Source organism: Oryctolagus cuniculus, chromosome 6 (assembly GCF_051225735.1).
Source record: "Oryctolagus cuniculus isolate XC-2025 breed Fujian yellow rabbit chromosome 6, ASM5122573v1, whole genome shotgun sequence".
Classification (NCBI taxonomy): domain Eukaryota; kingdom Metazoa; phylum Chordata; class Mammalia; order Lagomorpha; family Leporidae; genus Oryctolagus; species Oryctolagus cuniculus.
In genome coordinates, this window is record NC_142872.1 from 21793929 (window position 1) to 21812810 (window position 18882).

The following is an 18882-nucleotide window of genomic DNA, read 5'->3' on the forward strand; positions in this document are numbered from 1 at the left end:
AACTGGAGTCAGGAGCCAGAGCTGTGAATCAAACCTAGGCACTCTAGTGAGGGATGTGGGCATCTTAACCACTAGGCCAAACACCTGACACCTGAGTATTTTAAAAATTATACAATGTATTTTGGTGTAAGTCTTTTTCTTCTAATTTAATGGATATAATTACTTTGTACCAGGTGAACTCAGCTTTCCATGTATCTATTCATATTTTTCAGAATTTAAAACTCTTTGAATATGTATATTCTATAATTTTTAATGCTATCCAAGTTTCTGGTTCTTTGTGTTTAATAAATTCCTTTCTGTTTACTCTAATGTCTGAACTTCTATTTTTCATGTTCTATTTTTGGATTCATCTCCTAATTATTATTCTTTTTTTAAAAATATTTTATTTATTTATTTGAGAGGCAGAGTTACAGACAGTGAGAGGGAGAGACAGAGAGAAAGGTCTTCCATCCATTAATTCACTCCCCAAATGGCCGCAACGGCTGGAGCTGCGCCGACCCAAAGCCAGGAGCTAGGTGCCTCCTCCAGGTCTCCCATGTGGGTGCAGGGGCCCAAGGACTTGGGCCATTTCCTACTGCTTTCCCAGGCCACAGCAGAGAGCTGGATTGGAAGAGGAACAGATGGGACTAGAACCGGCACCCATATGGGATGCTGGCATCACAAGCGGAAGATTAACCCACTGCGCCACAGCGTCGGCCCCTAATTATTATTCTTTTTAAAATAACGACTTTTGAGATGCAACTCATATGTCATAAAACTCATCCTTTCCAAGTTTATATTTTGTTTTCTATACTCAGAGTTGTATCACCTTTTTTTAAAAAAATTTTCTCTTTAGTATTTGTTTAACTTTCTAGAATATTTCCTTTATCATTCAAGTCTATGGAATACCTTATTTCTGGTTCTATATTTTTATTCGTAATTTTTCAGATTTTTTTGTTCTTTGAAGGCTTTTTTAAAAAAGTAGTCTGTAACTATTTTATGAGCACAAGATTTTTTCACCACTCTGAGGATATTAATGAAACTATGGCTATTAGAAGATTTCTTCTGGGAAAGACATTTGGCCTAGCAGTCAATACACCAGTTAAGATGCCTGTATCCTAATACTCGGCTTCAGGGCCAGTGTCGAGGCACAGTGGGTTAAGCTGCCACCTGTGATGCCAGGAATTCAAGTCCCACCTGCTGCATTTCTGATCCAGCTCCCTGCTAATGTGCCTTGGAAGGCAGAAGATGGCCCAAGCAGTTGTGCCTCTGCCACCCACATAAAAGACCCAGATGAAGTTGCTGGCTCCTGGCTTTGGCCTGGTCCAGTCCTGACTGTTGCAGTCATTAGCAGAGTGAACCAGCAGATGGACGATCTCTTTCTCCCTCTCTGTCATTCTACCTTACCAATAAAAAAATTTTTTTTCCAAAGAAAATAACCGACTTTACTTCCTGACAATGCACATCACAGAAGTTCAAATCACTGGGCCCTTGCCACCCACATGGGAGACCTGGTTTCAGTTCACAGCTCCAAGCCTCACTTTGCCCAGTCCCAGTTGTTGCATGCATTTGGGGAAGGCAATCAACTCTGTCTGGCTCCATTACTGTTTCTGTCTCCCTCTCCTTCTTTTTGTCTGCTTCTCAAATAAATACTTTTAAAATTCTAAAAATGACTTATTTTCCTTTTATTACCTGTACCCTTCAAGTATCATATTTAGTAACTACTTTTCATTTTAAATGTTTTCATCAAACGCCTAATAATTCTTAAATGTTCAAGAACGAGGTACTAAACTTGGGCTTATTCTTGAGCAGGGCTTAGGTAGAGGCAGCATTTCTCTGGGACCTTTAGACTGGAACCAAGCCATTACTGTCAGGACAAAGGTCTTCTCTAGGGTAAAGAAACTTCCAAAAGAAGAATCTTCCTACCTCTTAGTTAGGGTGTATTTGCTCGAGTGGGATAAGGGGTCCAGGCACTTTGGCACTAAGAATACAGATTTTGGCCAGCGCCATGGCTCACTAGGCTAATCCTCCGCCTGTGGCACCAGCACCCTAGGTTCTAGTCCCGGTTGGGGTGCCGGATTCTGTCCCGGTGGCTCCTCTTACAGTCCAGCTCTCTGCTGTGGCCCGGGAAGGCAGTGGAGGATGGCCCAAGTGCTTGGGCCCTGTACCTGCATGGGAGACCGGGAGGAGGCACCTGGCTTCTGGCTTCGGATTGGCACAGTGCACCGGCCGTAGTGGCCATTTTGGGGGGTGAACCAATGGAAAAGGAAGACCTTTCTGTCTAACTCTGTCAAAAAAAAAAAAAAAAATAATACAGACTTTCACTTAATTCCTTTTCTTCTTCTTGACCCTCACTGCTGGTTTTCAGTGCAGCACACCTGCCCTGAACACAAGCAGGAGTCTGAGTGCAGTCCCTCCACTTCAGTGTTTCCATACTGCCAGAGGGTAGCTGCCTGATCATACGGTATTGGGATGGAGATCAAGGCATATACCTGCTACTTTTACATATTTCTAAAATTCTTATTTTTAACACTACACCCATTCCTTCTGGAATATGTGATGCTTCAGATTCCTAAAACGCAGCCTAAGCCAGTTTGCTTCTTGGTTTATCATTACTGTAGGAACCTAGCTTTCAGCTTTTCTACTTTCTTTCTTTATGTTAGGTCAATTAGAAATCATTCATCCACTTCCCAGGTTCCAAGATTTTACTGATTATCTCTTATCAGATAGGGTATCTTGTCTCTCTCTCTGCCTGTGGCTTCACATTCTTTTTATGCTTTTATTGGTATTTTAATGGGATTTCAGAAAGGAGAAAAATGTATATATTCAATCTTCCATATTAAATATTAAAGCTTGTATTACTTTTTCAACGTGTTAAAATGTTACTTTAGAAGATATTTCTTATTATGGTTAAAAGGTTTATTTTTCTCCAGAGTAGAAGACCCATTTGAAACTGTATTTTGGGGGGGCCAGTGCTGTGGCATAGCAGGTAAACTCACCGCCTGCAGTGCCAGCATCCCATATGGGTGCTGGTCCGAGTCCTGGCTGCTCCACTTCCGATCCAGCTCCCTGCTATGGCCTGGGAAAGCAGCAGATGGCACAAGTCCTTGGGCCCCTGCATCCAAGTGGGAGACTTGGAAGAAGCTCCTGGCTCCTGGCTTCAGATCGGTGCAGCTCCAGTCATTGCAGCCAATTGGGGAGTGAACCAGCGGATGGAAGACCTCTCTCTCTCTCTGCCTCTCCTTCTCTCTCTGTGTAACTCTTTCAAATACATACATAAATTTTTAAAAAAATAAAAAAGATACTGTACTGTACTCCAAGCAGGGGGAAGGAAGATAAAAGATCAGGCTAATTCCCAAAGGCTTTAAAGTCAAGAGAAGGAGAGAAGCCAAAACAATTACACTGCAGTTTCCAGTCCTATGGAAGAAGTATACAGAATGCCACTGAACTACCACGATAGAACAAATCATTTAGAAAAAGAGATGACAGAAGAGGCTCCCCAGCAGAAATGGCTTCTGATTTTCTTTTTGAAGAACAAGCAAAGAAGGGAGAGGAAAGAATAAGAGCATTGCTTGAGCACCTTCTAACTTCTTTTGCAGTTTATTTTCAAAAACATTCCTCTAGTCTATTTTCTGGCTCACTAATTCAATGTTCAGCTGAATTCATTCTATGAGGTTCATTTTTTAAAAAAATTGAGTCTTGAAAAAAATTTTTTTTATTTAAAGAGACAACAGGGAGAGCTGAAATCACTGGCTCACTCCTCAGATGCCACAATGGTCCCTGGCTAGGGTTAAAACTGGGAGCCAGTTATGTAATCCTGGTCCCCAACATGAGTGGCAGGAACCCAATTATTTGAGCCACTACTACTACCTCTCAGGGTTTGCATTAGCAGGAAGCTGGAGTCAGGAGGAAAACCCAGGCACTCTGATATGGGATGTGGCTTTCCCAACTGCCAAATGCCTGCCCCTAACTTGTTATTTTTAGTTTGCAGGGAGTATAACTATTTTTTACAGCAAACTGTTTATTATGTATTCAATGATTTCTTATTTCTAAAGAGATAAAGTTTTTCCCATTTCCTCAGATGTTAGTTGTGTTTCTTGCATTTGCTGCCTCTTTTCCGTGGCATTGGTTCTCTTCAAACGTTGGGCTGATCAAATGTTTGCCTTAGCCATATCCCTCTTTGAGAATGACGGCACGAAAGTGAGTATAAATTCTGCAGCAACAACGTGCCTCTAGAGTTTGGAAAAGTGAAAGGCATTCTGGACTCTAGTGTTCTGGATGGTGATGTCCTCCACTTACTGGGTATGGTGGGTTCCTTACAGGAATGCCCTGTGTGACTAGGGGCTCCACTGAAAGTCTCCTGAATCAGAACCTCCACTTCAAAAGAGCCATACTGTATGCTCTTCCTGCAGCTAAGCAGCTTAACAATTGACAGCTTTGACTTTTTTCTCTCTTTGCTATCCTTGTGACAATCTGGAGTTACCTGAGATTCTTCCTCTGCTTCTCAATCCAACCCCAGTAATGACCCTTCGTAGTCAATCCCCACATTATTTGGGAGTGGCTTTACCAAGGCAGCAAGCATTAGTAGTTGCCAGTGTTTCCAATTTAAGGAGAAACGGACCAGGTACTTCAAATGTAGTTCTTAATCCACCACTTTGACAAGTCCTCAAGACTCCTTCTATCACAGTTCTTTAGACTTATTGCTCACGCATTTAGGATCTCTCTAAAGCTACTTACTTTTACCTGTGTTGTGATTTTTCTATGCTCTCAGTACACTTAATCACTCTGATCTCATCTGCTTTTAAGGAGTCCTCTGTATTTCTGGAGTGCTGATGGCACCTTTTTTGTTTTCAAAAATGACTTCAATTATACCAACAGTGGATGGCTCACAAATTTCTATTTCTAGTCCTCCACATCAACTGCCCATCTAACAATGCTACTTAGATTTTTTTTAAAGGCACTTATCATTTAATATATTAAAAATTGAATTCATTATCTTTCCTTCAAACAAGATGTTTTTTTCAGTGAATGAAACCATCTGGTATCCGGTTTTGCAAATCAAAGACAGAAGTCATCTTGGATACTTTTCAGCTCCTTGATTCTTCATTTACCAAATTCTATCAACTGCACTGCCTAAAACAGCCATGAGATCTGCTTTCTCTTTTCCATTTCTAATGTAAGCTTTCTAGTACAAAGTGCCATTCTTTCTCCCCTAAACTACTATCTCCTAACTGGTCTACTTGCCTCCACTCCTGCTTCTTTCCAGTCTTGTGTCCACACTACCACTAAAGTGAGCTTATCATTCCTTATTTAAAAGACTTCAACGGCTTTCTGCTGCTCCAAAGATAAACATCAGTATCTCTGACATGAACTACAAGGCTGCAAAGACCCAACTGGCCGCCCAATCTTGTATCACAATCACAATTCTTCCCATGCTCTGTACTCCAATCGTGCTGATCTTTTAGTTCTCAGAACCACAGTGCTCAGTCTCGTATCAGGGGCTTTGCAATGTTGTTCCCTCGGCCTGGATTTTCCTTTACTTATCTGTTTGCATAGTTAATTTCCAAAGTCCTTCAGATCTCAATTGTCAATCCCTCTTCCTCTTGGAAGTCTTCCCTACTCTGAGTAAAATAAATTACATTCAAGTTAATATCTCTTTTGTAGCAGTTACCACAACTCTAATTTCACTCTGGTGTGTGCCTGAAGGCTTTGAAGACAAAGCTTAGGCCACAGTCAGGAGCATTCACGTTGACTAGAGGAGAGCACCCTACCCACCGAGTTGGGAACACAGGGGCGGACACAAATGGATGTAAGATAGAAAGCTGACAGAGTTCACATCTGACAGTCTTACCTGACATTAGTTCACTACTTGATGAACTACTGTCAACCTGGAGGTCATCAGTTAGTGACTCCTACGTGGAAGAATTAAAGATATGGAACAAATTATGAAATTGAACATTTTTATATCACATTGATTACTTTGAAAATGAAAAGTTAATGTCCACTTTGATTATTGAGTTCATACTTATTAGATTTTTTCAGTTTATTGATTACACATGTAAAGTGACAATATTAAATGTAACAAGAAATACTAAGATATGATACTATGGTTATATCTAGGAAATCAAAAATACATCAGTCAAATAACTTCTGAGGGATACACTAGCATACAAAATATATGGGAAAATATTCTTCTGATCTCCTAGGAAGAACATTTTACCTCCAAAAATAAGGGGAAACAGACAAATCAAAAGAAAAGCTTTCTACTTCTAAAATACTAAAAATAATATTAAAGACAAATATAAGTAAAAACATTTATTAAATATATGCACTGTTATCTCCAATATATAATAAATAGGCATTTCATAAAAAAGAAATACAAATGGCCAATAACTTGAGGGTAAAAAGCAGTGAATTCCCTAGCCTCAAAGAAATGAAAAACAAAACAACATGCTACTTTTCATCTATCAAATATGAATATATGTACCTGGTTTCATGTGAGATGGTGCTAATTTGCCAACATGAACCAAAAAACTGTGAACCTGATCAACCTTTGACCCACTGCAAAATATTTATCTTAGGATAACAATTTGAGGTACAGATGCACACAAAAAAATTCCTTCCATAACATGAAGTCTATCAATATCTACAACAGCAAAACTGGAGTAACAATATGAAACTCTCAATCTCAGAATAGCTTTACATAGTATGTCTATCTATAAGACAAAACATTATGAAAACTCCAGAGGTGCCCGGTGCTGTGCTGAAGCAGGTAAAGCCACCACCTGCAGTGCTGGCATCCCCTGTGGGTTCCAGTTTGAGTCCCAGCTGCTCTGCTTCTGATCCAGCTCTCTGCTATGGTCCAGGAAAGCAGTGGAAAATGGCCCAAATGCTTGGGCCCCTGCACCTGTGTGGGAGACCCAAAAGAAGCTCCTGGCTCTTGGCTTTGGATTGGCCCACCTGGAAGTGAACCAGCAGATGCAAGACCTCTCTCTTTGTCTCTCTCTCTGTCTCTCTATAACTCTGCCTTTCAAATAAAAATAAATCTTAAAAAAAAAAAACAAAAATAGCATTTTTGAAGAATAACAATAAGAAAATACACAAGAAGAACATTTTTGAATTATTTTAAAAGATAAATACATTTTGGGCCAGCGCCGCGGCTCACTAGGCTAATCCTCCGCCTAGCGGCACCGGCACACCGGGTTCTAGTCCCGGTCGGGGCGCCGGATTCTGTCCCGGATTCTGGCCTCTTCCAGGCCAGCTCTCTGCTGTGGCCTGGGAGTGCAGTGGAGGATGGCCCAGGTGCTTGGGCCCTGCACCCCATGGGAGACCAGGATAAGCACCTGGCTCCTGGCTCCTGCCATCGGATCAGCGCGGTGCGCCGGCCGCAGCGCACCGGCCGCGGCGGCCATTGGAGGGTGAACCAACGGCAAAGGAAGACCTTTCTCTGTCTCTCTCTCTCACTGTCCACTCTGCCTGTCAAAAAAAAAAAAAAAAAAGATAAATACATTTTTAAAGGCAACAAAAAGAAATATATAAAAATGTGAAAAATTTTTTAATTACTTGTTTTTTGTAGCGTATAAGACATCTACAAAGAACACTTTACACTGTGAAGCATGGGGTAAACGTCTCTTTAAAAGTGCTTTGTGTTGAAACTGCCCTACTTCAAAAACGTATTACTGAGGAGTGCAAGTTAAAAATCCGGAACTTGACTATCAACTGTATTGCTAACTTCAGACGAGCCCTAAGTTTTAAAATCTGAGTCTCCCCAAGTTACTATCGTGCAGCTTTAAAGTATTTCACAGAGGCCAGCGCCGCGGCTCACTAGGCTAATTCTCCGCCTGCAGCGCCGGCACACAGGGTTCCTGTCCCGGTTGCCCCTCTTCCAAGTCAGCTCTCTGCTGTGGCCAGGGAGTGCAGTGGAGGATGGCCCAAGTGCTTGGGCCCTGCACCTGCATGGGAGACCAGGAGAAGCACCTGGCTTCTGGCTTTGGATCAGCGCGGTGCGCCGGCCACAGCGGCCATTGGAGGGTGAACCAACGATAAAGGAAGACCTTTCTCTCTGTCTCTCTCTCTCTCTCACTGTGCACTCTGCCTGTGAAAAAAAAATTTCACAGAATCCTTATTCTAAATACAGAACATCAAGAAGTTATATAATATTCCGATGAATGAAGACTGGAATGCTCTGTAATGTACTGAACGGTTCATAATGAAGCATAGTTTTAGTTAACAGAAAAATCAAATGGAAAACATAAAAATGGCTTTAAAACGTTAAAGTAGTACCAAAAATAATTCCTTACTAAGGAATATTTTCTTTCACCCAGGAAATCAGCTAATAATCTACATTTCTGTAACACTTGTCAAAGGAAAATCCACCTGAGTCAGAAATTCAAGTCCTGTCATTTATCAGTGCTTATAGAAATACTAGAACGCTATGTAATTTCTCTTGCACAAAGACCCTGTAATCCTGTCTTTCACACGTGAAGTGCTTGTCTCCTTATGAAGAATAACCAAGAACCACAGGAATGACATACATACACCCAACGCAGCAGTCTTCGCCGCCTGTGTCTGCTCACGAGGACTGTCTTCTTGCAGGCTTTGCTCTCCTGTAACTCTTAGCTGAGCGCTAACAAATAAACACCACAGTTAATGCGCACCACATGGACTCGGCTCCGCACATCTCTGTTCATGCTATTCAGGACCTCAAAGTCTCTTCAGGGACATCTTTAGGAAGAAAGGACCAGAGTGGATGAACGACACCAATACCCAAATCCTGGCACGAATACCGTCCTGGGGGGGAGGGTGGGTTAGTGCACTTGATTTTTAGGTAACTTGGCAACAAGTCCAATCTCTAGTCTAGGGGCTGAGAGGCGTGAAATGGGGGTGTGTCACTCATTCTCTTCACTGACTGTTAGAACAAGAGGCTAACAGAAGATAAAGGCTTGGGGTTTTCTGAGGAGGCCAGGCCATGGGGCTGTGAACCCCGCCTACGCACCTGGGCAGCCCAGCGCCACTGCCTCCACGCGGGCTCCCCTCTGCTTTCTCCGCTATCTTCTGCAAACCGCGCAGTTTGCCTTTACCCTTCCGGCCTAAGAGAGGACGGCAGGTGTCAGCCCGCCCACCGGCCTCGGAGCTCCCCGGGGCCAGGGGCCCAGACCTCCCGCCCGCCCCCTGCTCGGGTCCCTCCCCGCAAGGCAGCTCGGCGGGGCTTACGGCAGGCCAACCCTGGGCCAGGACCTGGCGGGGCCTCCGTCTTCGCCGGGGCGCCCAGGTCCGGCGTCGGGGTTACGTTGAGCCTCTGGCCTGCCCGCTTCTTGCGCGTGTAGACCCGCAGGGGCCACATTGCCACCCCCACTCCACTCCCAAGCCTTGAAAGCCTCTGGGCCTTGACAGCCTGTCTCGTCTCCTCCTTGAGGAACGAGCTACGTCAGAGAGAGTCAGCGTCCAGACGCGGCCGGCGGAGCAGCCTGACCAGAACCACGCGAGGAAAAGCATTAACTTCGGGACTACGGCCCTCGGCCGCGCTCCCGCCTTTTTATCCCCCGTGGTGGATTCTGGGAAGACGGAGGAACGCGGCAGCGACTGCGCCCCCTGGCGGCACTGGGAGGTGGGCACAGGCACCCTTGACTGCTGAACGCACGCCTGGAGGTCCCAGTCCCGAAAGTCACTGCTTTGCTTTTCGTTTCCTCATTATTGGGATGGGACCAGCTTCTGCTATCCATGCTGCCCGCTGTGGCTCTCCTCATCAGCACCGCGGAAGGAGGCCTTGGTGGTGGTTTGAGTCTCTGGGCACAGGGAGGGAGTGTAACTGGGGATCATGCAGGAGGGTACCCACCTGAGGAGTCAGCTTCAGCTCTGGGTCCCCCAGATTACTGGGTGGCTATGGTACTTGAGGGCCTAACCAAGCCTTGGAAGATGCTGGGCTCAGGAGGCGTCTCCTCAAGTGCAAGCAGAGTCCATTAGCCTGCACATCTGGGGTATACTTGGGGTCAAAGCAGAGGATGCCACAGGGGCTTCCCTCCTAGTGCCTGGGACTCAACTCTGGGTCTACCAGTTGGAGAGACACAGAAATGACCTCCGCTTCTCTCCACATACCCAGGTTGAACCATTCTGGATGCTTCTGATAGTCATAGCACACACAGAACAATACATAACCATCCTCTTGTTCTAAAAAATGACAACATTTCAGTTAAAAATTGTACAGTTATGAAAAACTCAAAAGATAATAATGTGTGTGGATGTGTGCATCCACAATAATGTCATGGAGTTTTTTTACTTAAAATGTGCTCATAAAAACATGACTATGATTTAATACATAATCATCAAAGTCTGACTTTGTAATGAGCAGAGGGTAGGCATTCATCCATGGTTAGGTATACTAGTACCCTGAGTCAGAGTCAATGGTTATTGAGCTCCTTACTCTCGTGTTTGGCCCTGTGGTGGATGCTGGAGATAACAAAGGTGAACCAGAAAAACCAGCCAAGGAACTCATGGTGTTGCTGTCTAAGGCAATCTCCTATTTCCACTTGCAGATTTCTTTAGTCACATTTATAATGTGCTGCCTGGCAGTCTCCAGTTTACTCTCCCACTGTGGGGGCTGTTCTGAAAAAAACTTGGAGTTCTTAAATGACCTCTGAGAGGTCTGGACCTTGAGATGCCTTAATCCCAGAAGTGAAAGAAATAATGAAAAAATGAGAACAGGTTAAACCAAAAGCTGACCTGCTCTAGGGGTCCTATTCCCTAAAAGTCTATCGCACTACATACTGAACTATATTCCCGAAATGTCATCAAGTAAAGATTTATGGGGTTAATACAGAGGACTTCCAAACTGGAAATAAACTTGGAATGATTTATTTAGCCAAAACTATCCTTAAAAATGATCTAATGGGGGCCAGCGCTGTGGCAAAGTGGATAAAGCCACCATCTTCGGTCCTGGCATCCCATATGGTTGCCAGTTTGAGCCCCAGCTGCCCCACTTCTGATCCAGCTCCCTGCTAATGCACCTGGGAAAGCAGCAGCAGATGGTCCAAGTTCTTGAGCCACTGAACCCACGTGAGAGACCCAGAACAAGCACCTGGCTCCTGACTTTGGACCAGCAGAGCTCTGGCCATTATGGCCATTTGGGGGGTTAACTGGTGGGTGGAAGATTTCTCTCTCCCTCTCTCATCTCTAACTGTTCCTTTCAAATAAATAAATAAATAAATCTTTTTTAAAAAATTAACAAACAGGGCTGGCACTGTGGCATAGTGGGTAAAGTCACCGCCTGCCATGCTGGCATCCCATACTGGTTTGAATCCTGGCTGCTCCACTTTCAATTCAGCTCCCTACTAATGCACCTGGGAAAATAGTGGAGTGTAGCCCAATTGCATGGGCCCCTACACACAAGTCAGAGACCTGGATGCAGCTCCTGGCTCTGGCTTGCCCAGCCCTGGCCATCTGGCCACTTGGGGAGGATCTCTGTCTCTGTCTCTGTCTCTGTCTCTCTCTCTCCCTCTCTGTAACTCTATCAAATAAATAAATTAAACCTGTAATTGAAATGATCCGGTTGCCTCTTCCTTTTGCAGTTGAGGAAACCACAGTCCAGGGAAGCTCATGAAGATGGTCAGCTGGCACAGGTGGCATGGCTCTCTAGCATGGGGCTAGTGTGCTGGTCATTCCTATCCCTCCTGGCACAGGCCTGGGAAAGAGGTAAGGGGTGCAAGGTGAGGCATTTAAAACCCTTGGTAGCAGGGCTGGCACAGTGGGTTAACGCCCTGGCCTGAAGTGCCAGCATCTCATATGGGCACCGGTTCAAGTCCCATCTGCTCCTCTTCCAATTCAGCTCTCTGCTATGGCCTGGGAAGGCAGTGGAGGATGTCCCAGGTCCTTGGGCCCCTGCAACCACATGGGAGACCTAGAAGAAGCTTCTGGCTCCTGGCCTCAGATCGGCACAACTGGGGAGTGAAACAGCAGATGGAAGACCTCTCTCTCTCTCTCTCTCTGCCTTTCCTTCTATGTGTAACTCTGACTTTCAAGTAAATAAATAAATCTTAAAAAAAAAAAAAAAAAAAACAACCTTGGTAGCAAGGGGAGAAGGGACTAGACAGACTCGGGCTGTTTTAAACTTCACCCTGAGTCTGCCTGTAAAAGGGGAAGGAAATGTGCCCCTACAAAACAGTGAGGAAGGGCAGAGACTTCTCAGTGTAATCATCTGTCTTCCCCCACTCCATCCTCAAACATACAAACAGCAGGGCACATATAACCAAACTTCTTCCATCTCCTGGCTGCTGTACTGTTCCCACACCTATACCCAGAACTCTGCCATCAGGGTTTCAGTTCAACATATGATGGGTTTGACTGGGTTCCCAATAATCATTTTCTATGGAAAACCAAATCACAGATTGCAAAGAGATTTCTGAAGGAAACTTTTTGGAAAACAACCATTTTGTGAATTTTGGACTCCCTGAAATGCAAAGGAAACCTTTCTGGATTACATTTTCCTCTGGGTAACCCACCGAACAACTGTGTTTAAACCAGCTGAAAACCAGCGGTTGCTGTTGTTCAGTTGATAAAAGCGGGATAAATCATAGCAATGAATGAATGTACTTTCACATACTGTCATTTTAATGCTATGCAACATACAAAAAAGGACTAAATGCATTTCCTTACAACAGATATTTCTTGAGCATCTACTATGGACCAAATCTGCAGCAAGGCTTAGAGCTCAAACAACTCAGTCTTAAGGAGGGTAGGACAGAGTGACCACCAACCAATCCACCACACGGGAAGCTTCTCAGAGGACACACTGGAAGCTGAGTTTTATGAGATGAATGGAGTAGTCTGACAGGCAGGTCAAGGGAAAGGGTATTCTGGGAAAGGGGACTGTGAAGGCATTAGGACACAGAAAAGCATAATTTTAGCCAACTACAAACGTATTTGGTATCACTGGTGCCAAGGCTCCCTGGGGAAGAGCAGAAGAGTGTGCTGTACCAGGGAGCCTCAACTTTATCCTGGAAGCTATGGGGAGCCATTGAAGGAATATTAAACAGGAAGTGGCATGACTCGATTTTTAATTTAGAAAAATTTCCCTGAGTTGTGGATGTTGCGATTTGAATCAGCTGGGTATAGACATGAAAACTACTTAGGAAAGCACTGTAATACTCCAGACGAGAGATGAAGGTGGCCCCAAATGACACTATTACCTGAGAGGCAGAAGAGTGAGGGACAGCAAATGCATGATGGCAGAATGTGCATAACTTAAGACATGGAAGAATGCACCATTTTCACAGACTGTACCTAAAAAATCTGCATAGGACTAAAAGACATTATGGAAATGCTGTTTTAAAGGCTACCATGATGGAGAATTTCCTTAATTATTAAAAGAATTAAAGTGATTTAAATCCAAGACACATGTAGTGATGGCCAAGAGTTCAGCAGGGTCCCTTTGGAGTCTGGGGAACCCCAGAGCAGACGGAGAGGCCAGGATAGAGATGCAGATCGACAAAATGGCTCTACACCAAGTTTGCTGCGAGTACTACGGTTGATGATTACCAAACATACTGACATCACAGGATGCTATATAAATGTATAAAATAGTAATTATAAGCAACTCTGAGAAATGAAAAATCTTTATTTTTTACAAAAGTTTTCATAAATGCATTCTGTATTTGATATGCATGCTATTATAACAAAGCAACTGAAAATATAATTACAGTTATCTTTATGCATATTTAAAAATTAATATTTTACTCCCCTCAAGTTTTCAAAAATTGAAAGAATAAGCAGTTCTTCAAAAAAATATCCATTTCCCCCCATGCAATCATTGCAGTGATTTAACAAGGAAAATTAAAATAATCAGGCAAATGAATGTTTAAAAGCTACTGTTACTTCATGTACACTGTTTCTGTTTGGGACCAGGTTTAGGAATGCTTGTATCTCAAGTATTTGTCTGTTGCCTCAGCATTACAGCCATTAATGTGTTCTAATTTGTGTTTTGAATTTGGGGTTCAGTCCTCACTTGCATGCTAATCCCATTCTTACTGCAGTTAATTGTAGATTCACAGAAAAGACCAAGTAGCATAGTTAAGAGAAAAGTCAAGCTACTAGGATTCTTTTTCTTTTCATGTAAAGGGTTCCTTGAAAATAAAGATTGGCAAGAAAATATAGCCAACTCATACTTTACCAGCTTTATATGTGATCATTCATTCTTTTTTTTCCTGAGATTTTTAGCAAGTTGGCAAGTAGACTGTTTTCATGCAAAAACACTTTCCCATTCTTTACATTCATTTTATAGTATCACATTTGTGCTTTATTATGCATCTGGAAAATAAAAATTCATTTTCTTTACCATGGAAAATTTAAAGATTATTGGTTCTTCGATGATTTATATAGTCAAATTAAGTGTTTTCCACTTGACAAAATATTACCTGATTATAAAAATCTCAATGCACAGTTCTACTTTTTTTCTCTCATGCTTGTAGTCTTACCAAAATTTAGAACAAAAGAATGACTTGCTTATGTGAGGGACACACAATATGTTTAATCCTTGGACATTTGAGTTTGTGAATTACTAATATGTGGTATATATTTCAGTGGGAGGTCACAATAAAGACTATTTATGGCAAAGGAAAAAATATTTGGTGTGTATTCATTTTATAATACACACAAAATGATGTTTATAAAATTGAGAATTATTTACATATTTGAATGAGAAATGAGTACAAAAGTCAAACATTTAAGAACATATTTATAACTAAGGGACTGATTCTCTGTTAAACCTCTAGATTTATTAAGATCCAATGTCAAATAGCTTTTTCTATATTTGTTAGAAATACAAACTTTTTCCTCCCCCGAAAAAAGCTGGGAAATCTGAAGCAAGGATTTTTTCCACTGATATATACTGTTTCGTTTCTCCTTAATTACAAAATTACGTGGAGTTAAATGTAGGAATAGACATAATATATTTAGGGTTCACTGTTCACTTTTCTCAGCACATCTGCACCAACCCACTCATTTGGCCCAAATGTGATGATTTCCATTTGGATCAGGAAGTCTGGTGGAAATATATTATCTTTTAAGTGAGAAAAAGAAAAAATTTAAGTTACACATGATCAATCATATCTAACTACTATGAGGTATAAACAGACTCAAAAAAATAAGTTTTAAAATAATGGCTTATGTTACTGTTCAAAATTCTTTTGGAATCAAAGCCAACTATGAAATTGTAGTCAAGGGGAAGGACAATGGGAAATAGCATTTTCTTTTCCCCCTGAATGTCCAATTCAGGCAATGATGTTCACTTTTAACTAGTGAAATACATATTAAACCTAAAAAAATTAATGCTACTCAGATGGGACCTGGGACCTTTTAAATACCTGTTTATTCAGAAATGCCTTTAAAACTTAATGTGTATAGAACTAGATCGCTTATTACAATGTCAAATCTGTAAGTGTAAGCAGTGGGTCTTTAGAGAGAATATACCCAAGGAGTATGTAAAAGGTTAAGTACATCAAATGAGCTGTAGTCTACTTTTGACAAGAATAAAATCTGTGTACTCACTGATGCGATATAGCCAACAGAACCGTGTGCTACTGCAGTGTTTAAAAAAGTGTTTATGTACAGTTGGCTGTGAACAGTGAGTACATATATCTTAAATTAACACAAAAATTGCATATAAATTGTTAATATACTCTCACAGTCCTGTCCCTACAGAAGAAAAACACTTTCCCAGGTACTATGCTTTTTTCAGATGCACAGTTCATAGCTTGCAAATTAGTTGTTGTCAATGATATCAGGGCTTTCATTGTATAAATTTATTAGCATCCATGTACAGGGTGTATCTAAATGCATGGTGCAAGAAAGGAGGTTTTTGTGGTTGAATTTAGGAGCATTTAAAGATTTTGAGCACAGCATTAAGCCATCAGCAGATATTTCTCTATTACGAATCTATAGTTTTCCAGGGCCATTTTGAAGAGATTCTTCAAAATTATACTGTTGAAAAAATTATTTTCTTGGAAAAATAACATCCCCTCCTCCTCACATCTTGCCTTGATACTCTTAATGAAAGAAGATGAAATTGTTCAGAATCATAGCCATTCTGGGTTTCCCAGGCCTGGCATGGACATATTGGGAAGGGAAGGTAGGAAGGCCCCAGCGAGAAACAGAGGTACACTGACTCTGCCCACCCTGAGAAAGAACTCTGAGCTTCTTCTCCCAAGTCCTCCCATTCAAAGAAGGGTGCAGCCACTGCCGAGTCCACAGACACCTTTTAGAATTCATTATGGTTAGAAGTCCATGAGCATGTGCATGGTATCCTTGGCTACTTTTACATTACTTTTTTTTCTAGGTAGTTCCTGAATGCCTTTTAATGAAGTTAATAAATGACAAAATGCATTGAAAAGTCTTCGTAAGTTCTTATATAACATTTGCCTTAAGAATATCTGGATTTGCATTTTTCATGAATAAAACTAAAAATCAGAAAAAAAATCATTCACATCAATAGGAATTATCTTTGAAGACTGACGTTTTGCAGAATGATTGATCACATTTTATCATAATTCTGTTTGCCTAGTTTTAGTTCTCAAGTTTGATTTAACTGTGATTTTGACAATCAGTGACTGAATGAGGTAGTCCACATTGCCTAGCTATTTGCTGTATCTGGTTTCTATTCCACAAATAATTAAGTACAATATATCAGTTATGTTTTTGCTTTATGTTTAATAGGAGTTCCGTGAACATAGAATATATTACTTTTAGTGGTACACAGTTCTTGAGAAAATGTCTTGATTTACACATTGCCATTTGTGATATTTTTAGCAGCTTGCTACAATATCGTTTTAATAAAAAATAAAGTGTACTCAGTGATGATAGAGAAAATATTGTTAAAGATCTCTTGGAACAGGTAGAGGCTCAGTCATAAAATCAGGTTCTTAATCATTTTCAGCTGTGTCATTTTCGTGTTCCTTTCAAGAATAACTATAATATTGCTACACAGTCCATTATACTGAGAAGAACTTTCCTTGAACTTCACACGGAGATTGAGTAAAGCTCTTCTATTTGCTTTTTGAAGTACTCCCTCAGCTCGGGTCTCTTAGCCTTTAGTGTTGGTGTCAGCAGGCCATTTTGAACTGAGAACATGTCAGAATGGATGTGAATGGCTTTAACCTAAAAACCAAATGCAGAACACAGCTTTAATAAGAATAAAACACAGCATTTATAGCACACGTGATAAAAGTAAACAAGCATACGAAGGTAGATATATTCATTCACACACAGACACTATGCTAAGTCAAAAATATGTGAACATTTCAGCCCACATCTCATATCCAAAGGTCACCTTTTTTCCTTTCTACTCAGTCAGTTAGCAGCCAACAGAAATGAAGTGGTGCTTCCTCTGGGCCAGACACTGAGGACACAGAGGAATCCTTTGCTCCTGCTCTCCAGAGAGCCCAACGGAAGCCAGGAGAGCATTTGGACAGACACAAGGCCATCACTAGCACGTGGGGCCAAAGGGCAAGGGCACGGGCTCGGTCAGGGGAGGGGAGAGGGAGGAGCAATCACCCCCCATCCTGGCAGGTGAGTGTTAAAAGAATAAGTAGTAGGGCTGGCGCCGCGGCTCACTAGGCTAATCCTCCGCCTAGCGGCGCCGGCACACCGGGTTCTAGTCCCGGTAGGGGCGCCGGATTCTGTCCCGGTTGCCCCTCTTCCAGGCCAGCTCTCTGCTGTGGCCAGGGAGTGCAGTGGAGGATGGCCCAGGTGCTTGGGCCCTGCACCCCATGGGAGACCAGGAAAAGCACCTGGCTCCTGGCTCCTGCCATCGGATCAGCGCGGTGCGCCGGCCGCAGCGCGCCGGCCGCGGCGGCCATTGGAGGGTGAACCAACGGCAAAAGGAAGACCTTTCTCTCTGTCTCTCTCTCTCTCTCACTGTCCACTCTGCCTGTCAAAAAAAAAAAAAAAAAAAAAAAAAAGAATAAGTAGTAGTTAACCAGCAAAGGGGGAAAGGAAGAAGGAGAAGGCCATTACCAGCAGAGACAACCTCAAGAACAAAGCTAAGGGGGTGGGACCTCAAGTTTTACTTTGGAGATGGCAGGAAGGTTCTGGAGGTTCCTACACAGGCCGGTGTTAGGGTTGGATAAATGGAAAGACCACTCTGAAGAGAGGCGGGAAGACAGTTTCTGAGCAGTTATGAAGCAGAGCAAGGCATCTGAAGGATGTGGCCAATTCACAGCACAGCGGGAAGGGATTAGTGACAAAGGCAGGGAAGCTGTTCTGAACAGCGGGCAGATAAAGTGGCAAGATGGAGTAGAGAGGGAGACGGCCTCACAGACTTGCAGGATTCTGCTTTCCATGGCTACTCGGAGACAGTGGTGCCTTTCATAAGAGAGCCATAAAGCCTTGGGAGGAAATGTTGACTCCTAGCTTTTAAAAATGTCCGCCACGCATTGTATCAAATCTATTGGTGGGGCGTGGAGGGATGAGACTCGCTTGTCACATTGCCTATTTGCATGAGGCCACTTCATACAAAGTCTCTTTGCAACATTAAATGGGGACCAAAGAAAACAGTGACCTGGGAGAGCCCAGACAGCTCTTCCCCTTCCGGGCTCCAACAGAAAGGATCAGTGTCAGTTCTCTAAGAAGTTCATAGTCTGGGCTTGGGCTTAACCCTGGAGTAATACTATCTCCAATAAGAACTAACAACTAGGACCAAATTCAAAGACTTTGTTGAGATAATACACCACAGCAGGATTGTGAATCAGTGTAATAGGGACTTTTAAATGCATCCAAAGCAGATGCATTAAATACAAATATACAACCCCTTCTGATATTTATTGAGCAACCACTGTGTCAAGTACTGTGGTAGGCAGCAGAGATGCAAAGAGGAACCTGCCCACAAAGAACCTACAGGCAAATGAGAGATGCTGTGGT

General features: G+C 42.6%; 2 protein-coding genes across 23 annotated transcripts in view; both read right to left on the minus strand.

The window, feature by feature from the left end:
* Window positions 1–9568, minus strand: part of MEIKIN (meiotic kinetochore factor) — an 85343-nt gene extending 75775 nt beyond the window's left edge. Inside the window, exons 1-4 of one of the 2 annotated variants that reach the window (XM_089335850.1) lie at window positions 9217–9568; window positions 8975–9068; window positions 8518–8605; window positions 5831–5891 (exon numbers count right to left, since the gene is read on the minus strand). In XM_089335850.1, the coding sequence (XP_089191976.1) occupies window positions 5831–5891; window positions 8518–8605; window positions 8975–9068; window positions 9217–9322 (349 nt within the window). In that variant the 5' untranslated portion in view covers window positions 9323–9568. Of the gene's footprint in view, window positions 1–5830; window positions 5892–8517; window positions 8606–8974; window positions 9069–9192 lie in introns of both variants that reach the window. The other variant, XM_089335849.1, reaches the window with a different exon arrangement.
* Window positions 9569–13570: 4002 nt separating this feature from the next.
* ACSL6 (acyl-CoA synthetase long chain family member 6) overlaps window positions 13571–18882 on the minus strand; it is a 62695-nt gene continuing 57383 nt past the window's right edge. For 19 of the 21 annotated variants that reach the window (XM_008254877.5, XM_008254871.5, XM_089334578.1 and 16 more), the window contains one exon: window positions 13571–17121. In XM_008254877.5, coding sequence (XP_008253099.1) covers window positions 16984–17121 — 138 coding nt within the window. In that variant the 3' untranslated portion in view covers window positions 13571–16983. The remainder of the gene's footprint in view (window positions 17122–18882) is intronic. The other 2 variants (XM_089334588.1, NM_001171343.1) reach the window with 2 other exon arrangements.